This window comes from Meleagris gallopavo, chromosome 2 (assembly GCF_000146605.3).
Source record: "Meleagris gallopavo isolate NT-WF06-2002-E0010 breed Aviagen turkey brand Nicholas breeding stock chromosome 2, Turkey_5.1, whole genome shotgun sequence".
In the NCBI taxonomy this organism is placed as follows: Eukaryota; Metazoa; Chordata; class Aves; order Galliformes; family Phasianidae; genus Meleagris; species Meleagris gallopavo.
In genome coordinates this window covers 82,117,169-82,140,483 of record NC_015012.2, presented here as the reverse complement: position 1 = coordinate 82,140,483, position 23,315 = coordinate 82,117,169, and the positions used below count along the sequence as shown (strand labels likewise).

At 35.8% G+C, this 23,315-nt stretch overlaps 1 protein-coding gene across 1 annotated transcript in view; it reads left to right on the top strand.

Annotated features, from left to right (window-relative positions):
• The window catches only part of ADGRB3 (adhesion G protein-coupled receptor B3), a 277,241-nt gene that overhangs the window by 186,041 nt on the left and 67,885 nt on the right, over positions 1 to 23,315 (top strand). Inside the window, exon 18 of the mRNA XM_019613580.2 lies at positions 13 to 115. Within this exon, the coding sequence (XP_019469125.2) occupies positions 13 to 115 (103 nt within the window). The remainder of the gene's footprint in view (positions 1 to 12; positions 116 to 23,315) is intronic.

Here is a 23,315-nt window from a genome sequence, read left to right as displayed (position 1 = left end):
TTATTTGAACAGATACATCAGATCTGAAAGGTCAATAATTCTAATCAATTTCTGCCTGTCTATAATCTCATCAAATATCCTTATCCTGGTTGGACAAACTCAGACACATAACAAGGTATGATAGATTCTGTTACATTTGCACTTAAGTATTGATACTTCTATTTTATTTGTGTTTTGCTTAAAATAATTGCATTTATTTAGTCCTTCACTCATAGGAGTTTGCATTTTTGGTAGGCTACTAACATACAAGAGAAAATATTTACTGTGTTTCATTGTTATTTTTTCCCCTCCAAAAATCCCTTTTGGTATTGGTCCCTCTGGATAATCTGTGCTCTCTGTGGTGGACTTGTATGTTTTCTAACTAAATTTCAAAGCAAAAAGTTCAAAGACTCAACATCAAAAGCACAAATTTGGATTCATTATAATAGTTGTAATAGGATTGTGCTACAGTTTTGGTTTTGTATTTTTTTTTTTTGTCTTTTTATTAACACACTGGTACTCAAAAGGCAAGTGGAAATTGCTTAGAAGTTAGAGTACTACTCTTGAAAAAGTGCACAGACATCGTAACAAGCTATAGATTTCTGACTGATGTAGCTATAAGAAAGTAACAACCCTGCATATCTTATTTAGTGATAGACTACTGATTTATTAGTAATCTGTTCTCAGACTTTCTGAACACAGAAATCATTTGCCTCTTTCCTGCAGAGCAGGGCTGTGTTAGTGTTTGGAGGAGCTACTCAGTGCCTACTGATGTTGGACAGTGACAACAAATGACTGTTTAAAATTAACTGTAGATACCTGTAGATAGCTTGGAATATAAAATAGAACATAACTGGCAGATAGGTCTGTAGGTAATAGAGTGGTGTTGAAGTTTGCAGTAAGCAAAAACCTGTGAAGTAATTCTTTAACCCAGTATTTCATACTGCATAATGCACTGCTCGTGTTGATTTTTCTCAATCCAATGAAATACCTTCATCATTCTGTTGTAATTACAATTTTTATTTAATCTACAATTAACCATTTATTAATTTTAGATGAGCTCTTAGAAATTTAGCTGACAGAAGTATCATAAGCTCAATGGGAGTTACATTGCTGTACTTTGAAAAACATATCCAAAACCAAAAATTATCATTTCCAATACAAAACTTAACAAAATTATTGAAATTAAGATATTAGTATGTTCTAAATTGAAATTAAAATTAATTAAAATTGAAATTTTGTAGAGGTGCAAGCAAAAAAATATTATTTTGTAGAAGGAAACCATGAGACTCTCAAAGACTTTGTTCAGTGGAAAAAAGTTGGACATCCGCAGATAACTTCAGAATGCCAGTAACAGTGGAAGACAGGAGAAAGATTTAACCCATGTGGAATTTCCACATTAACATGCACAGTCATATATAGTATGTTATTATCAATTTCAAGGCTGTATTGCCATCGTGGAATTAGCATTTGAGTGCGCTAGAATGACTGTATTTGAGAACATGTTCCTGAGGTATGTTGGCACCTTTACTCCAATGCTTTACACTGGGAACACTGAACTGAACATCCTTTTTATGAATCTTAATCTCTTTGATCTCCCTCGCTTCTGCTTGCTGAAATCCTAAAAGTGAAGAGATTATGTTGACTTCTTTTTGGGAACTGCTGATCCTAAGAATAGAGATGTCCGGAGAAAATTATTGACAGAAAAACCAACACGTCACATGGTTTTTGAATATACAGACTGAAAAAATGACTCTAAAATACCACTTTTTATTAGCTTATCTTCTTTCTGAGTCCATGTCTTGCTCTTGATACATTTAGCACCAGGAAGCTTCTAGACAGGGAGTACCTCTGATGGATCAAAGGAAGAATATATTTTTTATATTGAAGATATTCCTTGTTACACACCAAATGTCTTTTTTTCACCAGGTCCAGTGACCTGTGAATTTATTGTACCTCCAAGAGACTAATCTGTGAAACCATCAACCAGCTAAAGCTAGTGTTTAGCAAAGGCTTAGTCAAATTAAAGCAATCAGACCTGAGTATGACTTCACTATGTTTGCAAATAAGGATATGTTTTGGCATGATATGTTTTTCAGTACAAGTTCTAGAATCTTTATTTTTAGTGCTCGTATATGACCATCGGAAGTCAGTGTTTGATTTTTAGTTTTTAGATATAGGTTACAATACTGACATCTGTAGGAAAAAATATGTTTTCATTTTGCTGAGCTGGAAAATTAAATATGGAAATTAGAACTTCAGAAAGATCTGTGTTTCCTGGTGAAAAACATTGTAGATTTTGTTTCTAGGATTTTGTTATTTACCACAAGCCAAAATAATTTATGTTTTTAGGGTTTGTTTGAAGGGTTTGAGTGAAATCTTGGAAAATACTTTATCCAGAATAATGTAATATTCAAGTCAACTTTTAAAAATTATTATTCTATGTTAAAGACTGTGATGGTATTTTATGGTCAGAAGATGAGATCAGTGATTTTAATGTATCAGAGAATTTGAGAAATATGATATGCTGTAATTGACTGCTTATTTATTCTGTTCCATTCTTAATCTTGCAATTTGCTTGTTATTGGGCATCTAAGTAGTTAACCATATGATGCTGTTGATGTTCACAGAATTGAAGAATGCTCTGCTTTTCCTTTGCTTTGGATTTGTTTGAGTTTAAACTGTCCCAAGTGCTATATGTGTGTTTAATCAATGGATATACAGATGGTGGGTGGGGTGTGTGTGTGTGCGCGCGTCCATCCATCTGTCTGTCCAGGGGCTTGGCTAATATAATTTATATTAGAGGAAATGAGAGAAAGTCACTCACCCTGTCCTGGGCTTGTGAGATGAACTCCTGACGGAGCAGATCTCCAGAGAGATCCTTCCCCACTGGCAGTCAGCTCTTAAATGGGTCTAGGAGAGGTGGAGCCAGGCTCCACCCCCTTCCTGCAGCACAGGTGAATTGCCTTCACCTGTGCTCCCGTGGCTGACTCATTGCTCACCTCAGGTGATCAATCAAAGGTTCAGGCCGTGATTCAGCAGCCCCATACAATGTGTGCATATTCCCTTTGAGATTGAATGTTTGTAAATCTGGATAAAGGTGAATTCAATTTTAAATTTGAATCATGTGTGAATTAAGTGTACTGAGTGTGCATTTATGACAAACAGGATTTTGTCAGTTGGTGAAGTTCATAGTTATGTACATTGAACACAACATCCACCACTTCTGTTAATTTCAAAGCTATCCCATCTCCAGGAAATTTATTTTATACATAAGATTTTTTAATGTACATATTGACATTTATGGCAGAAAAAATATTGACTCTCTTGGTCTGAATAAGTGTAAGTTCTCTTTTATTTACTTTTTGCTTTATGTAAATCATAGATACTTGGCATGTTGAGTTTTGATGTGCTCTTTTAAGGTTGAATACATTCTTGATGTTTTTATAAAAGCTTCTTTTAGTGAGAACTGCATTTGAATATTACACTCTTGATAGCTCAACTGAGTTCTGCCTTTCTCAGTGAAAAAAGAATATGGTACTTCCCATAGGCAGAATGGCCACATTATTTACAGAGGAAAGCATAGTTTTTCCATTTCTTATATTCCTTTTTTAAAAGTGATTTTTTCTCCTGTTTCAGTATGTAAAATGTAACTTGAGGACACTAACATTAGACCAGAAGTCTAGGTCACGAGGCATCTTATCTAGTTGTAGAATTCTTACTGATCTAGGAGGGAGTATGGTTCCTCTTGGAAAATTTGGACTGAAATAGCAAAGTAAAAAAAAATTAAAAAAAGTTTGTCAGCATAAATGCCGAACTTGTTGTGCATTTTATTGGAGGGCCTATCTGAGAAATGTTCTGCCTTTTTCAGTATGTTTCCCCAAGATTTTCCAAACACAGAATTTTATTCAGAGCTGCCTTAATCAAACTTTGTAAGAGATTTCTGTTTTGTCAGATTCCATTTTGAAGCACAGTTCACTGAAGGATGAGTTTGCAATAATATTATAAATTTACTTACATATCATGTTTCAATATAATCAGTGCTATACTGAGTATGATAGGCTTATAAATTTAATTTTGATGCTTCTTTCTTGTTTTCATGTTTCTTGTTTTCATGTTTCTTGTTTTCATGTCCAAAGTAAAACTTAATGTTAGATGTTTGCCACATAATCTAATTTAAATGTGAGGATACCTGTAATGTTATTGATACACCAGGGATAGCCTTTTTACAGCTGAATCTAGTTGTAATGTTGAAATGAAGCTTCCCAAATTAAGGAAAGGTAACACTTTTCTTATATAACCTAACTGCTCAAGTATCTGTTATTTCACAAATACTGTGAGATATACTTACATCTACAAAAGCAATATGCTTTTAATTTGAAGAGATTGACAGCTTTCTTTGGGGAAATCTATCAGTGATTTTTAAATTTCACTGTAATGGAACTCTTACTATATTATCTGTTTCTTAATGTTCTTACCATCAGGAAAATGATTTTATTTATTTTATATGTGGACCTTTGGCACTAAAACAATACATCTTTATTTATGCTACTGATCCCATTTAATGAACAGATTCTCTACTCCAAATAAGTTATATTTACAAATGGGTAAAAGTTAATTATTTTCTATACTGTCTGTTTCTGATCATATTTGAGTTCATTGCTGGAATTCGGGTCACTTGTAAAAAATAGGCATATTTTTAGAAATGTCATAAAACCCTGTACATTTTGTTAGTCAGACCTGTATGTGCCAGGGAATACCAGGAAAGATGTTTGGGAATAAGGCAACATTTAGCAACCCTGATATTCTGTATCAACCCTGTTTAATTGCAATATCCAGTTTATTATGCTTGCTATTTACATTTTGGAATTAATCTCCCCTGAAAGTAGGTTAAAAAATGCAGTTATTTTAGAATTTGATGTCTTTGACCACCAAAAGCACGTAACATAAACAAACAGTGGTCTTAATAAAAGTATTGTGAACAAGCAAAAAAAAAATCATAAAATTTTATAGATTACAAGATTTGAGTGGCCACTAAATAGGCCAATTGGATAAAATAAACCCAGTTTTAGGTTTTCTTTGTTTTTTGTTTGTTTTTAAATAGGCATTTAAGCAAAAGAGTCAAATAGGAGTAGAAAGGAGCTGAGAAGCCACAGTGGCACGTTCCCACAGCACTCTGAAGCAGCTGACTGTGTAACTAGGACTCCCTCAGGTTTTGAGAAACAGTGGGTGGAGGGATCCCCTGAGAACCCAGCAAATGTTCAGGTGGCATTAGTACTGTCTCTAACCATGTGACTCTTGCCCCATATCTGCCACCACCTTACAGATGCAGGCATCATGGCAATATATCTCCTAGGAAACAGCAGGGGAGACCTAAGAGCAGATGGAATGAACAGAGAAATGATGCTAACACAGCATTAAGGCTGTTTTAGAAAATCAATGAGAATGTAGGGAATTCAGCGTCTCAAGCAGTAGAACTCTGTACTTGAGCTCGTGCTCTGAGATCTTTAGGATGATACCATCCACTTAATCAATAAGGCCTGGGCAAATATGTCCTTCCATTTTTTTGCCAGTACCCAGTTGTCACTTTCTCTGCTGACTGTCATTTATTTCTTTGTGTGCAACAGTTTATTGAACAGAATAGGTCAAATCTCACAGAAACCCACAGTTAAATAGGTCATCTCTCAGAGTACACTGCACCACACACATCTGCCTGCTGTGTATTTGGGAACTCAGGAACAATTAACTGAAGAGCCCACTTAACATAAATATTACAGGAATAGGTCTGCTTAAGCAATACTGTTTCACCATGCCAAATTCTGACCAAACCTGTTGACATAAGTGGAATTAGCTACCTTTTTTTAGATTCTCAAGCGAACTTCTGGGAGCAGATCTTTCTTACTCAAGATCATTAAACATTGTCATTCATTCTACTGTTAACCTGCCTCAGTGGGAAAGGTAACATTCTCATAAGTACCTGCCACTCCGTTTCTCAAAATACATCAACTTTATCATTCACTTTGCTGCTTCTAAACAAACTAGACATTTCAATTTTATGTGGGCTAAAGAAAGAGATTGGGTAGACATTATCAGCATGTAATCTGTGCTTCCAGTCCCCAGAACCCTGATCAGAACTCTGTGACCTATTTTAGAATAACAGAAATTTTCAGTTAGGAAGTTTATCTGGTTCTACATCCTTCTCAAACCAGAGTCAGCTGTAAGGTCAGAACTGGTTATCCAGAGTTAAAGACTTGACTTTATGTAGTCATGTCTTGAAAATCTCCAATTGTAGAGACTGCATGAAACCTTGAGAAACTCCCCAATGCTTGACTATTCTCACAGCTAAAAGGCATTTGCATGTACCTTCTTTGGACTTTTCTTGTTTCAATTTGTGTTAATTGTCCTTTGTCATCCCAACCCAAACCTCTGTGAAGACATTGGGTACATCTTTTCAATCAGCTCTCTGTAGGCACTGACAGACTGGTGTTATGTGCCCCTGAAGCCCTGTCTTCTCCAGGCTAAGCAAGCACACCTTCTTCAGTTTTTCCTCACAATGCATGTGTTCTAGCTCCAAACCATACTCATGGACTCTGCTAAATTCACCATAAGACTTTCTTGTATTGGGTGTCCCAATTGTATTGGACATGATATTCTAAATGTGATCTAATGAGTGCTGAAAAAGGGAGGAAAACCATTTGTCAGTATACTACCTGTGCTCCTGCTGATGCAGCTTTGAATGCGCTTGACCAATTGTGCTGCCAGGGCACACTGTTGACTCATATTCAGTTCACTTCCCCATCCCTCCAGCACCTTTAGCTCTCTCTAGATGGCAACATTGCCCTTGACCGTGTTTGGTCCTATCTTCAAAGTTTAACAAGAACTTTGCTGCCTATTCCCTGCCAATGACATTAAAGACAGGTCATTGTAGTACTCCACTTGTTATTTGCCTCCAGGTAAATTGCCACCCAATCCAACCTGTTTCTTATCTTTTTAGTTGTTTACTCATCTGCCTGTGACCTCCTGGTCTAGATATAAAAACGTTGTTGAAGATTTTATTGGAGCTCATTTAAATGAATTTAATAATTTTAATTAATTTAATTAAAAAAAAACAATGTTTTTTGAACGTGTGACCCATGACTCACACCTGTGTCAGCTCCAACAGCTCTCAGCTGGTGAGTGTCTTCACCCATCCAACCGCTCACGCAGACATGCTGAGAGGCACGGTGCTGATGCATTGTGTTCCCTCCTCCCTTATTGTAGCATTGGGTTTGGTACTGTAGTGTGTGCCTTACCTGTCCTTCCTCAGCCCAAAGTAAACAGACCAGGCTTTACCCTCTGCTGTCCTGCTGTTCTCAAAATAGTATGTGCTGGGAGTTGTTTGTTTGTTTTTTCCATGTTCTTCAGGACCTTTTTAGAATAGTTTGATCTCTTCTGGAATTCACCCCCACAGTCCTGAGCTCATTCTCTTATAAACACCTGTTTGAATCATTTCAGACAATCTGTTGATGACTCAAGTAGCTATTCTGGGCTTCACACCTATTCTCTATTTCTTTGTTGCTTGTTTGTTGAATTCTAGTGGAAATAGAATAACAGTCAATGGGAAGTAGATTGACCTACAGACAAATGTGTTTTCATTTATGTAACAATGATCTTAAATAAAAAGTGGAAAACATAAACACTTATAAGTGACTACAGTAAAAATATTTTTAAATGAAGGTGTCATAGGAATATACTTCACAAAGCTAAACATTTTGAACAATAGCAGTAACAGTAATAGCAGCTTGGTTATTTTCATTCTAGTATGAAGGTTGCTTCTCCAATGTGAAGTTTTCTATGTGGATTACCATGTCTGAAAAGGCAGGCATACAATTCACTTGCCATATGTACCAAAACAGATACAAAAATTATATCAAGATGTTTTTGATATAAATATCTGGTAAAATAATACATTAAAAATACTATTCTTTGGTAAATGTAGTGTAAAGCTCATGTTCTGAAACAATCTGTATAAAATCATTACTTTTTATTTATATCAAAATAAAACATTAGAAAGCATAAATTCTTTTGTAAGATTATTGTTTAAAGAACAATGGTGTAAATTTCGTACAAAAGGTTATTTACTTATTGTACTAGATTTTATTTATACTCCCCTACAATTCCCTGTTGTGTCTGCATATTTTCAGGAACATATGGTATGGTTTAACCTTGACATACACTATGAAGTTCATTTTTACAGTTAACTCTTCTTTTGTTGACCTATATAAGGTTTTGGGCCCCCATATCTTGCAGTTAAGGTAAATGAATTCTGGATTGATCAGGTTCTTCGTTTGGTCTTATTAGAAACTAGAAAATGAGCATTCTTTCTTTATATACTACATATTTCACTCTGAAACAAATTACATAGAAGTTCACAGAATCAGACTCAGAGCTGGCTTAAGAGATGGTATGTAAATGAATTGTGAGATTTGTGTTATCATTGAAGTACACTCAGGTCTGGAAACAGCTCCTAAGTAAATCAGTTCACTTTTTTACTGAGAGGGGGGGAGCAGGGGGAGATGGAGGAAAGGGAGAAGTGAATTCTTTTTTGCGGAATGCAATCAAACTAATCCAGAATGCTGTTTGGAACAGCAGTCAGAACTAATTGCTCCAGAAGCGCAAGAAGTTTTGCCCTGGCCAATTGCAAGTTAGCCTACACTTTACATTTACTCTTTACTTTTTAGCAACTAGGTGGAAACTCAAGAATAATCACCAAATCCTGTCCTTTCCTGCCTTTTCTTTCTAATGAAATAACAGAGGTCACATATGCAGAACCCCTTGAAGTTGGCATTCACTAAATGTGATCCTAGTATACTTATAACATCATGAGAAAAAAGTGTTAGATGCTGTAGATCACAGTGGGACTTAGTCACAATAGGGATGCTCGGCTTGTTAAACTCCTAGTTACAGTTAGGCATCAAAATAATGTACCCAGAGATCCTTTTTGGTATTAGTGTAAAATGCATTCAGTGCCTCTAGTTTTAGACTTGCTGAAACATGATCTTTTAGATTTGTTTTCTTGGACACTGTGTGGGAACTATTAAGGCACAGCCTGAACCACTGATTGATCATCTGGGTAAGGGCCTGGTCAGCCCTGAGAGCACAGGTTCAGCTGTGTGACCATAAGGGGTGGAGCCTGGCTGCACATCTCCTAGACCCCATTTTAAGGGCTGAATGCCTCTATGGAAGGACCTCTGGTTGGAGATCCCTCCTTGCGGGGTCCTTTCTGTGAATCTAGATCTTCAGAGGTGAGTGAGCACCTTTACTTCTCCTGTGAAGTACCATCCTATGGGCACTGGTCCCTTTTCTCTTACATTCCTGTATTCCTTTCACTGTGTTAATCTTTTCAATTGTAACAGATACACATTCTTGTTACCTTAAATCCCAGTGAGTCATGCTGTAGGCATCAAATGTGGTGCTGATAAATTTGACAGTAACTGTGTTTTAGTGTTTTTCTCTTTTGATGGTTTTGTCACAATTTGTATAAAACTGACATTGTGGATGAATAAGTAGATATTTTGTGGAATTTAATAGAAAATCATGCTTAGAATACTTGTTGAAAGAAAATTGTAAAGATAAGTTTAAGAAGTGTGCATTTAGCTATAATCATGAACGTTTTAAATGAATGTAATTGTGAGATTTGCAAAACCGCAGGGAAATGTACATGTTTGTAATAAAAAGGACTCACGCTGTTAAAACTGATAGAATTTCTGAAATGTCAAGAAAGTTCAGTTTGCACTAGAGTTGTGGGTTTAAAAACAGGATGGAAAACATGCTAGTGTCTTTCTTTTCTGAAGAAAACTGAAATGTATCTGGCACAAAAAGTCCAGCAGTTGGAAGGAAGTATGAATAAGGTTGGCACAAAATGTTTTTGCATTAGTAAGTGATTACATCTCTCTTTCTTTCTCTAATTAGTAGTATGGCATATAATTAGTGTTCTGTGCTCTTTATTTCATAAAAAGTCAGATCTTCAAACTATCCCGTGTTTATTAAATAATTTCTCTAAGGTAGGAAATGGATTATTATTCTTTAAATACCACTTAAAGTTAGGTGAAGGCTTAAAATGAAAATGGTTTTCTTAACAACCTTAACGGAGCAATACACAGCAAAAAGCAATGTGTCAGAACCTATACACCTTGGGTTTTAAAAGGATAGGATTAATTTTAAATCTGTTGTTATTTGCATTGAGATTTTACACTCCTTATATTTAAAATAGCTTTCAAGTCTGTCTTTAGAGCATATCCTCTTATGTTAAGTCAGTCAGAATTCAGACTTGAGTGCTAGCGATTTAATTATTGCTATAAAACCTTCATTTTAGCACTGCTTATCTTTAAAAGTAAATACAGGATAGTAATAATGTTTCTCTGAACTGAATGATCTCACAAGGCTTTGCAGTCATACTACAATGGAAGTAAAACGGCTTTGCTATGAATCATAGTTAGACCTTGTTATCAGTGCAGCATTAACTATAGAACTGCTGCTAGACTGAGTTTGTCTCTTGTAACTATTCATAAACCTCATTCCATAAAATCTCTCCAGAAACCTATTTGTAAGAGTTTAAACCTGATCAAATGTCTGTTTCCCTTTGTCTCTAAAAGATTTTCCTTTTGGAAGGAGGACTCAACTACATTATATGCCACCAGTCAAAATATATTCTTGACAGATTGTTAAACTTAAGTGAGAAGACTGATTCACATTCCATTAAATACCTAGAGAACATGTCTATCCTCATTAATCAGTGGCTGCTAAACAATAAAACATGTCCATTTATTTGTAGGAAATTGTCAATCAATTACAGATAGGATGATTCCAAAGTGTTGAGTTGTCATTAGTCTCTGGGCACACAATTTGCCAATACAAAATTCAAGGCTTGAAATCAATTAGAACTAATCGAAATTGTGCTGCCTTGCAGTTGCCATGGCTAGGAGCATGCACGCAAGTTATCAATACATCTCGCTTGTTATCCCATGACAACTTGATTGCATATTTGAGCCTCTGGAGGTGTTAGTTCATTGAAGTTTCAGTACTCACTAAATACTGCATGATATGCAAAGCAGATACGAAACTGAATGTTGAATTTTTTTTGTCAAAAAAGCTCTATGTAGATTTTCAATTGAGGCATGTGTGTATTGCCCATAGCACAAGTAGATCTTGGAAGTCTCTCAGTGTTACCCATCTTAAATGATTTGTATGGGCTTTGCTAGACTCATCTGATGGTCCTTTTGAAATTAAAATTTTATCATGTGTCAACTAGGACTGGCTTGAGTGACTTGGATTCACTTGTCTTTTCTGGAAATTTATGCGCGAAACACCTGCAAGCATGCTGTGAAAGCTTAACTTTCTGGAAAGCATACCAGTTGTTTTGAAGAAAAGAAAATAAAAATAGATGATTATGAATGCATGAAACAGCATTGCAGTGCATTCCCTAGCTTATTTCTTCTACAGACTTGTTAGGCTCAAATGCGCAATGCTGTGACAGTCAGTTTCTCTGACCCTGGCAATACCTTTGTTTTCAGTTGCTTCTAAAAAATAGTACATCTGAAATGTAATATTATTCAGTTTTTAACTATAGGAAAAGAAACTGTGCTTTCTAGCACACTGGAAAATTGCTACCCCGCAATGATCTAAACCTGCTAGTGCAATCAGTTTAGAAAGCTGCTGTGTGTGCAGAGGATGGCACTGATTTCAGTAGTAGGCTCTGCAGGCAAAGTGATCTGATCTGCATAGATCACAGAGTCTGCTAAGGGAATTCCCAGCAGAGGAGTGGAGAGAATACAGATAAACTTTCCAGCAGTAATTTGTTTCTAACATTGTCATTTGATGCATGGACGTAGTCTGGGAGATTTCCTAGGAGGAGACATTCATGCAAGTATGTAATTTAAAATCATTTATTTTAACATTTTTGCATTTTTAGTTAACATTTTACACTTACTAATTTTAGTTGCCAAGATGCATCTGAGAGACGTGTATCATTAATTATTAATTATTGTTGTTGATGTAAAAAATAAACCTATCATTAAGGCTCTGGGAGTATTTCCAACATCAACAAATTTTCAATTTAATTTATTAACATGTATTTTTTTTTTATTTCTCCCTCCAGTCAGACCCTCAATTTAGTTTGTACTCACACCTCCCACAGGGAAAAGCCTGAGCAAATATATTAGCCTTGTACTATTTTCTCAATGTCAGCACATTAAGATCTGTCAGCTCTCCCATAGAAGCATGAAGGTTGGGAAAAAGTTGAGGACACCTTCAGCGTAGTGAGATAGCTGATAATTTTGACCTTAGGAATGTTAAGTGTTGCACAGAAGCAGTGGACGTTCTGAAGAAAGCTGGATCTGAAACTCTCATCAGGTATAATAGAGTGAAAGAAAATGTTTTGTTTCTGCCCAACAAAAATAGTGAGGCTGGTATATCCTAGAGGGGAAAGCTGTACTGGAGACAGTAGTGCTGTAAAAACAAGTTTGTTCTAATTGATTACAGTCATATATCAGTGGAATCAAATAATGTTGTTTGTTTGTTTGCATTAGCAAAGGCTTCTGACTGATCTGAAAGCGTTATGCGCTGAGCATTCCACATGTTAAGCAGATTTGAGTAGTTAAGTATGTAGGCCTACAAAGCTGATATACCAGTGAAACAGATACTAGAAAAAAAGTCTCAACTCCTGTTGTGCATACAGATGGGTACAAATAACAATACTGTTATCACAGCCAACATCTTGTAATTCTGTGACATCTAGACAGGCCTTCTCCATTTTCCAAAGAGTAAAGAAAATTTACAGGATATGGGTATTATGTTACGATCATATAGGCTTTCTTCAGTATTCAATTACAATTAGAACAATTTTCTAATAATTGCAAGGCACTGGAACTTTGTAAGAAATAGAGACAGCATCCAACTACATATTCAAATCCATACATGGCTGTGGCCAGCTGGGTAGGTTTTGTTTCATGGTGATTTCCTACAGAGGAAGTGACTGCGTTCCTGGAGCATTGGAGGGTTGACCCCATGCTCCTAACGTGAAGTCCAACGGAAACTATTTCCAGAAACAAAATACTGTAAACAGGGTTCACAAGTTAGAATTTAGGAAATACAAGTGAAGAGGCCATGCATGTGGCCACACTAGACGAGCTGCGTTTCCTACTTCCCCAATGATACTCCCTGTTCTGTCTTAAGTATTCACTGATTTTTAGCGTCTGTGTTCTGTATTCCACACAGATAGCTCCATAAAAGCTAAAAATCTACCCCTTCCCACTGAGATACAATTTTTGTCAGCAGATATTCTTAATGTGTTTTGTTTTACATGAGAGCCATTTGCATTCCATATGTGTTAAATTTTTAATATGAGACTCAGTTAAACATAGAGTCAGGGGTTAATCACTTGGTTAGCCATGCGATTAATAACTTAAAATAACTGAAGGCTTTTTATTTTCTTTAAAAAGCTACTAATGCATTATTTAATAAGTCATAATTTGAATATAATAAAATGCTTAGATTCAATCAATGATAATTGTTTTACTTAGAAACAATCTGAAGTTATTCGCACTGAAAATTATAACAGTGGCATTTCCTTTCAGTCTGAAGCTGTATGGCAGACATCTGATTCCTCAAACTTTATGTACAGTGCTGTATTTTGCTTGATATTTATCATTATCTACATTTCAAAATAACCAGATTTCAACTGTGCTCATGATTTCTATTTAAAAAGGGAGAAAATGCTGAAAACGAAGATAATGTGTTACTAGCAATACCTATTGTCTTTAATTACATCTAGAGTTTTTCAGCGCATAAAGAATATGACTAGAAAACAACAGCCCAACATGTTCACTAGATAGGACAACTATGCACTCATAACTCTTGGGGAAATTCTCCTTGTCAAAACAGTTGAGGCACTGCTGGTTTTGGGAACAAGAGGGGCACATAATATAATTTCAATTCCTAGTTGAAATACACAGTTCACTTCTTAGGCAGAGTGAAGGGTTTCTTTTTTTGAATACCACGTGCATTAAGTCTAATTACTCTGAAGAGGGAAGAAGAACCTCCTGGCTTATCCACGTTTCAGCTGAGACAGCATTAATAGCACACTGATGTTTTTGATTGTTGCTGAGCAAGAGGTATGTGGCAGGGGCAGTACCAGACTGAGCCCAGGAATGGCCAATCACTGCCTCCATTATGGTGCTGCAGGAGGGTGAGTGTGGGCAGAGCTAGCCTGTCGCTAGCCTGTAGTGTCCAAGGGGTTATTTCATAATGCCTAACATCATGAGGAAGGCCATAAAGCTGTGGGGAGCTGGTTGAGGGGTTGATCACTGGGGGTGAGGAGGGTGGATGGACAGTGGTCAGCAGGTGGTAATTATATTGTGGAAATATCAATATTTATATATGTGTGTGTCATTATCATTGCTATTTTCCTCTTTCTCCCCCCCCCCACTTTCTGTCTTAGTAAGTACTTTTAGTCTCAACCCACAAGCTCTATTTTATTTCCAATTCTTTCTTCCATCCCACTGTAGGAGGGGTAGTGAGCAAACTGCTGTGTGGTGCTTAGCTGCCTGCCAGGCTAAACTACAACACAGCCATTTCACATAGGTAGGAACCAAGAAATGCTTTAGGTGAAGATTACTCCTGCTCTGTGCGGAAAAAGAAATAATCTGTTTCCAAACTACAGATAGAGAAATGGTCTTGTCACAATCTCTACTTTCATCAGTTTCCCCCTTTTTTTCTTTTTTCTTTTATAATCTATCTTCATTCCTTATGTAGCTTTGTGATTCATCTTCTATTTTGAGTCTGACTTTCCTCACTCTTTGTTTGGCCCCACATAAGATTTGCTTCCCTGTTTCTATGACATTCAGCATTATTATCAAAGCTGTCATTTCAAAATTCAGTGATATCTACATAAGTGTTCTCCATTTTCAAAGAGTGAAGAAAATTTACCAGATGCAGACATGACTTTTTTCAATATTTAAATTTCACTGGAGGACAGGTTTTTTTTTCTTTTTTTCTTTTTTTCCTCCTGTCTTTTGGTTTATTTCTTGAGAGACAGAGAAATTCGTGCATGTGCTTTCTCTTTCTCTCTCTCTCTTCCTTCTGGTCCATTCTTTCTCTTTTTTTGAAGCATTCTTCTATGCCGACTTCCATAGTTCTCAACAGATAAGCACTTTTGGAATAATGGCCATCTTCTGTTGTTGCATTTAAATGATCAAATACACTATGTCAAGGAATATATGCTGAACATTTCAAGCATTATAACTGTGCTTGAATGCAATAGCTCTTCTTCACAAGTAGAAAAATGAGAAGTAATGGAAAGTGTGATTATGAGATATGATAGCTCAGTAGGACTCACATCATATACCAATGAGACTAACGCTGTAAGCAAGCAGTTCTCATTGCTGTGCTTTTCAATAAATGTTTTGTTTTTTTTTCCTTTATTGAGATATAGTTTCAAAAGGCAGTGGGAGAAGTAGAAATTATACCACTGTATATTTTTAATGGAATTATACTGTACAGTGATGCTGTATATGACACTTAATACCAATAGAGAAATGTTATTATTTAGAGTCTTCCATTCAAAATTCAGTAGCAGTAGCTAGGGAGGTTACAAGCTAAACCACATTGCAATGTAATGCATACATGATGTTCTCATGGCACAGAGTAATAGGACTGAAAAACTCCCAGCTTCAAGAGAGCCAAGAGCTCTGAAGGCCTGTCCAGAAGCCCATTCACAAAACCACACATCCTGTCATGCAATTGCCCTGTTCCTGTGTGGCTTCATTCTCCTATGAGAAATTACATGCTGTCAAAATTTTTTCTTTAGCAAGTTGAATGACAGTGTTGTCTTTGCTATACTTTACTTTTAGAGTTAGTTAATTTGTTTATATCTAGTATTATCTATTGAAAAAATCAAATCTATCCTTATATCCTATATATTGTTATTTCTACCAGTTGATAGAATCAAACATTTTAAATTGAGAAAATGGAACTCAGTAAAAAAAATAAACAGACTGTTCATTTCACACGCACCTTCCAGACTGGTTAAGGCCCCTTTTATTATTTTTCTTAATCTCTCTGCTGTCAGAGATGGAGAGCATCATACTGATGCTCGGAACTTCATCTCTTGGCCTGTCTGTGCCCTGAATCTAGCCCTGTATCTATGTTTATTGAAATCTATCTTCTTAAATCTGTTTAACTATGGACTGGGCTTAAAAACAAACAAGAGGTCAATGTTGTTAATTGGCTTGTCTGTACAGCCAGTAAACTTTGTAAACTAGCAGCTTTAAGAGATTAAGAGAACTACATGAAAATTGCCACACCCAGCACATATTACTATGATTCACTAGACAAAGCTCAGAACAGTTAAAATCAAGACTGATGTTGATATTAAAATCTAATTCAAATTCTTCATATTCATTTCAAAATGCAAGCAGTCCATAAGCCCTCCACTGTCTGGTTAAGCAGTTGGTTTACAATTGCTTTGCATCAAGCGCTCTGCACATAGTAGTTTGGATATACTAGCAAATATATTCCTCTTCATTTCTATTCACTGCTTTTCAAGGAATAATAGCATCATTGCTGTTCTTTTAGTTTCTTTAATTCCCTATGTGGGATACATTGCCTTCTAACACACATTTAGAGGTAGGTTTTCTGTATAGCACTTTCTAAAATGCACAATACCCTCAGATTATAATGGGGGCTATGCAGCGTAAAATCCTGCAGCGCTTTGAAATTAAGCTTAAAACCCTGCAGAGCTTTGGAAATGAAAGGTTTTCATACAGTGATGTGTGTTGCATCAGAGTGGAGAAAGGCCCAGGGACTTTTAAGAAATGTTTCTGGAACTGGAGCAAGGTATTTTACACAGGACCTATCAGATGAACACAATATTGCATTGACTGTGTCTGCAGCAATAATACATCATACGTTTGAGCTACTATTAGGTAGCTATAAGAATAATTGCAGCAGATATAAGACAAAAGCAAAAATAAAAATTCCACTTGCCATAAGATGATCTGTTTAACTGTGGGGTGCCCTTCTTTGCCTAGCATATAACAGTCCATATGATATCTTTTATTTTTAAGATGTTTTTTTTAATGAAAAGATCTAACCATTTGTTATAGAGCTGTAGTAAACAGAACAGTCGATCAACATTTGATAGATGATGGTGCCTGCAACTGAATTAGACCTTAAATCTGAAGTGAGTTTTGTGGAGCCCTACAAAGCTTTTCATTTAGAATAGGCGTTATGTTGTAATGGTTGTAGCATTGTAAAAAAGCTAAAATAAACTTTATTAAACAGTTCTGTGGATCAGCTAGTTTTTAAAACATTGTTCCTGAACAGAAGCTCCCAGTACACATATTAAAATAGCCTTCTGAGGAAGTCTTCTATTCAAAATATTTTTAGCTGTATCTTTGTTTGGATTTTTAGAGAATATGCAATGTTTCTCTGGAAAATATATAATTCCAGTCTGGAATAAATTCTAAAGAACTCTAATAATTTCTGTCACATATTTCTTTGTGTGTGTGAGAGTGTGTATGAATATGTCACTACGTCTTAGGCTAGAATACAGAATACAGTCTCTTAATGATTACATTTACCAGCTTAAGAAAACTTATGTTAAAATGAAATGTATTATTGGCTCATTCCCAATAACGACAAATGAAGAGGAGAGACAATATTGTAAATACTTAGATAATTAGAATCAGGAAAATGTAACTCAGAGGCATGAGGAACCCACAGTATAGGTTACTGTATCAAAATATGCTGTTTATATTTTTTTCTTTGTATGGAAAAATAGTGAGGTGGGGCATGGGAAGCAAACAAATTTAATATTTTTCTGGGATTTTGTAGTACATATCAATGCATAATATCAGTTGTATTCCTTTAATTTGAAGTAAATTAACATTTATTAATTTAACAAGTCTTTCTTAGTTCAGAAATATTTCAGAGTTCAAAATAATGTTCAACCTTTTAAAATCTGCCATGGCAGGTGAAGTGTTTACTGTAAAAGAGGATTGGATATTTTTCTGTATGTTTGGTTTGGCAAGTAGTTCTTTATATTACATGATTTCCTGTATCACTTGTCTTACATTCATGCCATTTCAGTTTTTGTTAGAAGTACCTGTAGCTTTTATGGCAAGAAGAAGTTGTGAACGTGATTTGAGTCCGTGAGCAAGCTGCTTGAATTGGGTCCTATTTTGTGCAATGATACACTTGCTTTTCAGTGAGTAGAGAATCAAGTGATGTTTTATGTTAAGTAGTCGTGACATTGTATCCAGCTGAATTTATTACTCTTTCTATTAAGTCTTTCTCTGAGCAATCACAATACTGACAAGGCTGCCATGTTGACATTTTTAAGCAGCTAGTGGGGCTGATTTGCCTACAGGCTCCCAGGGGACAGTGGGGGTTCCAATCATTTTACGAAAAGAAGTGACAGGCTTTGCTCTCTCAAGTGACTGTGCCATTTTCTTTAGCCCTCTAGAGTCAGCCATCTATGCAGAAAACTTAATAGTTGTTCAGAAATGTTGGATTTGCAATGTAACACTGAGTTAATTTAACTTTTCAGTTATTCAATTACAGATCTTGCTACATATTAGCACAAGTTTATGTGCCACAGAGGACTCGTTAACTTAGTGTATTTTCAGTATCTTGTCTACCTCTAGGGTAGAAAGTATTATTTTATATCGTATTCTAAAGGGGCTTTAGTATGATGTTTAGCAGTTAACCAAAGGCTTTTCTTAATAACATGACACTTTTCTTGAAAATAATAATATACAAGCAATGAGTTTCAGCTCTTGCGTTTGTAGCAGTTTAACTTAAGGGTGCGTACTTTGTCAGCTTTAAAATGTTCATATTTTAATGGAAGTGTTCTTAACACTAAGTGTTCCCCCCAGTGATGAGTGTGAAGGATTGTTCAGAGTACAATATTCTGAACTTACTGAACTCAGTCACATTTCTGTGGCAACTCTAGTAGCTTCATGGGTTTCACAGTTTTGCTCCATGAAGAATAACTCAATCACTTGATGTTACATTAACTTCAGAAATGAATACAGATACCATTTATTTTAAAAAATAAATAAGATAGATATTTGAAATCTTAAGAATTCCGGAGTACAGTTTCAGACTTGATTTTAAAAAACAATGTATCCATCTCTGTTGAGCCAAGCATCCCAGCATGGTGTCCAGACTTATGCAGTAACACAGAAACCTGAAACTAAGTCTGAAGGGCTTAATCTGGTCTGTATTCTGGAAGTGCATCTAATGTAAAGTAACAGAGCCAGTAGTTCAACAAAACATGCCTAACAAGAGAGTTTTTTCATACTGGGAGCCAGTCGGTGGGTGAAGAAGGTATAAATTCTTAAGTTCCCACTGTCAAGTTCTGTAGTGCAGGTTAAAATGTGATTAGGAGTACTCTTTTCTGAAACCAGTGAGAAGAAAAATTCTGGACTAACTTATACAAAGAAGCTCCAGGAGAATTCACATGCTGTCTCAAAATAATTTAAATTTCAAGAAATGCTTTCTACTTTTGATCCTGTTTGAAACCTAATTACCCACCAATAACACTTTCTTAAACAAAGGTTTTAGCGTACCAAACATTTGTGCATGAAGTTGTTGATATTAATTATTGTTCTGTAATGGAAATGTGCTGTTGATTCCAGTAGGATGTAATCATACATTTAGAGACTTTTCATGCCTACCGAAACACATCAGCTGTGCTCCTTCAGCATCAGTTAAGCTGGTCCTTGGTTAGAACATATTATGAAGTGAAGAAGCATACCTAGAGAGCTTAGATTTTGAGAGTTGTATTTCAAACAAATCTTACCAATTTTCAGCCACTTAATTTATGGTAATTGTTGTTTAATCCAGAAAAGGATAAAGCTCGTTTATAGACTATACACTTAAGCAGATGAAAGCAGTTATCCTGATTAAGCCTCATTTGCCATATATCACATAGCATGAAAGGCAGCTTTTTTTTTTTTTTCTTCTATTGGAGCATAATCATTCCTGGGCTATGGGCGAGATAATATGAGATTTTGAGAAGTTTGTGATGGTTTTATTACACTTAATGAGCATGCAATATATGGCTCCTCAGCTTTGGTTGACATTTTGAAATTAGACTTCCAGCAGAGAAATCTTGTTGGGGATGGGTTTTAGATTATTCAAACTTCCATGATTAGAGCTTTTTGTACATAATGTCAAGTAGAATCATTAATTAAATGCATACTATTGTTAAGGTAGTATCAGTACAGAGAGTGAAGACTAGAGTTTGATTTTTTTTTTGCTGACTTGGAACTTCTTCATGAAATTTGTTCATAATTCTATTTTTAAATGTAGGCAGAAATATAAAAGATTTCTGCATAGTTTTAGAGTATTACTTGAATGTACTATACAAATGTAGAGTCAAATATTGGTCATTTATTAATACAACAACCATAAATAATGAATAAAAAGCACAAGATTTAATGCATAGGGAAACTAAATAATTTTCAGTATTTTACTGTAAAACTCTGCCCACCTGTCATATAGGAAAATAAACAAAAATCTGGGAAATGCATTAGTTTTTAGCAAGTGTATACTTGTTTACAAGTTTGAAGACTATTTTTTCTAGTTCTTGGCCCTCCTCTGGCTGTGACATAACTGTGAACCAGTTTGAGCTCTGACTGGACAAAACATGATTTTTCAACTAAGAAGTCTGGTCTCTCATTTAACTGTTGCCACTCCAGCAACCCAGCACTAATTTATGTTTTGTTTCTTTATCAATTAATTGTATGGTAAAAACTAACTAATGACTTAAATATTTTGCTACTAGTTAATTACTTGGAAAAAAAAAATCCTCAGAATTTATCTATCAATGAGAGAACATTGTCCAACAACACTCCAATCCAGTGAGGTTTTCTTCTAATTTCCTTGGATCTGACTGTTTGAATTTACCTACTGTTACCAACCAATGCAAATAGCTTTTCTTCTTTTTTTTTATCATTTGTTGACAGTGTGTTTTTAGGAATGTGTATGCTCTACATGTCCATATGATTGCTGTTCCTTAAAATGCAGTGAATGTTAGTGTTGCAGGTGTCCCATGAGGCAATACCACTAGGCACTGAGCCAAGTAGATTACTGGCATAAACAGGCCACTTCTATTGACTTTACCAGCATTGGGACAATTTATACTAATGTCAGATTTTGTTTATCTCACTTCATCTGACAAAGAACATCCCATTGGTTTCCATACTTTGCTTTTGATTGAACAATTTTAGGCTGTAACTGACTGTGACAGCTCATACTTCATGTTTCTGTTTCAGATTTTTTTTCCCTGAAATGGTGCAGCCATCTGACATCAGGCTGTAGAGATAAAAATAGCCAGAAGGGTCTTTCAGGTAGCCCTTGGAGGATCATTTCAATATGACTTTGTCAGCTCGGGGTAGTAATATTACGGGTAATGCAAGTACAGTCTCAAAGTTAGCAACTGATTCAGCTGAGTTAATGGCATTAAGACAAGGAGATATCATTCTGCATTTCTATTCTACCCCCTTCCAGTACTGACCAAGGTGGGATTTATTGCAGTCCTGTGTGAAATACACCACTTCTCAGGATGTTCCAGCAAATAGCCACACTTATACCAGCACCAAAACAGCAACACTGGAAAGATATTTTCTTCAAGCATCTATTGCGTACTGTATCCTGAATTGCTTATGCTGCCAACATACCTGAAATTCTACCTTAGAATGTCTGAAATTTACTGAACTTGACACGTGATAGATTTTTAGTGGCTTTCCTTTTACAGGGTCCCACTGACCAGAAAAACTATGTCACAGAACTGGAGTTTCACCTTGTATGGAATAAGTTAGCTTTGGTTACAAAGATTCAACTCAGTTGCACAGGTGCAGGCCAGGCAGGTTTATGCTTTTAAAGCAAGAGCCCTAAAAGAGGGAGAAGGAAAGAGGAGGGGTAGGAGGGCAGAAAAACATTTGCCAAGCAAGTAATTACAGATTTGTACAGAAAACATGCAGTTTAAAGATGCTCTAATGGTCATTGGATTAAATCAGTGTGCGTATTTTCAAAATAAGAGGAAAGATAAACAGGGATTAGGAAAAAAAAACATAAGCAAATAAATGAAAGGGTGTTGTTACAATCAGCATGCACTTCGTTATTGAGGTAGAGCAATTTTGCTATCTTTAGTTCAGGTTTTGAACAAATAGTGTGATTTGGGGTAATGGCTTTATAGTGACTCAGTGCTGATGGAAATATTTTTGCAGAGTTTAAAAACTTGGAGAACGCAGTTAATCTATCTGGGAAACATCACTTTAAATCCTCAAAAAAAAAAAAGTAGTAATTTCAGGATATAAAAGGTAATTTCAGGTCTTTAAAGTGTCAACATGTGCTGTTCTGAATCAAAACTGATGTATTATTGGAAACTTTATTATGTATTATTGGAAAGAACAGTGAACTCTAGCTCACTTTACCCTTTTCAGATTACAGTTTTGTACATCTGAGGAAAAATGATTTTCCTACTTTTTTTGGTGAGAGCTAAAAGTTCCTTTCCAAGACAAGCCAGCAAAGCTCAATCAGTATATGACAGTTTTCAGTACCTGTTAGTCTCTTCTGTCCAGACAGAAGTGTCCTCTGTTTGCCTGGTTCAACATTGGAATGGTAGGGATTGGAATGGTTCCTCTTCAATCCCATCCAATCACATTAGGAGATGCTGCTACTAGCACAACTCTAATTCTCTGCTGTTGTTTTTTTTTCCTTCATCTTCTGTCAAGTCAGGCAGGGGAACCTTGTTTAGTGTCTGTCTTGATAAATATAAACACACTCTTCACAGACTTGTGGAAAAAATACCTATTTGGAGATTGGTTTGGAGATTGATTGCCAGCATATGACCTACTGCTGTACTTTACTATAGTACAATTTTCAAGCTATATCCCCAAAATACCACTTGGTAGACTTCCCCATCTAAAAAAGACCCATATATGAATATTTACAGAAGACACAACTGCAGAGACTATGAGCCCATCCCTGACAAAGGAGGAGTATTTCCAAGATACTCTGTCCCATGGAATTACCAGATAAGAGGGACCCTACCCAAACCCAAATATAAGTGCCCATTCTGAGTTAGTGCTTTCTGCAGCTGTTGAATAAGCCTGCTAATAAATGAGGTTTTGAAATGCATCCCTCTTAAGCCTTTTTACTGTGTCTTGGTTTAAGATAAGAATACATAGGAAGCAACTGCTTCTCTACCAGATGCTCTTGACTGCGCTCCATCAACTGCTGTCAAATTTTTTACAGCAATAATCTTCTCATTTTTTGTTTTTTTTTTT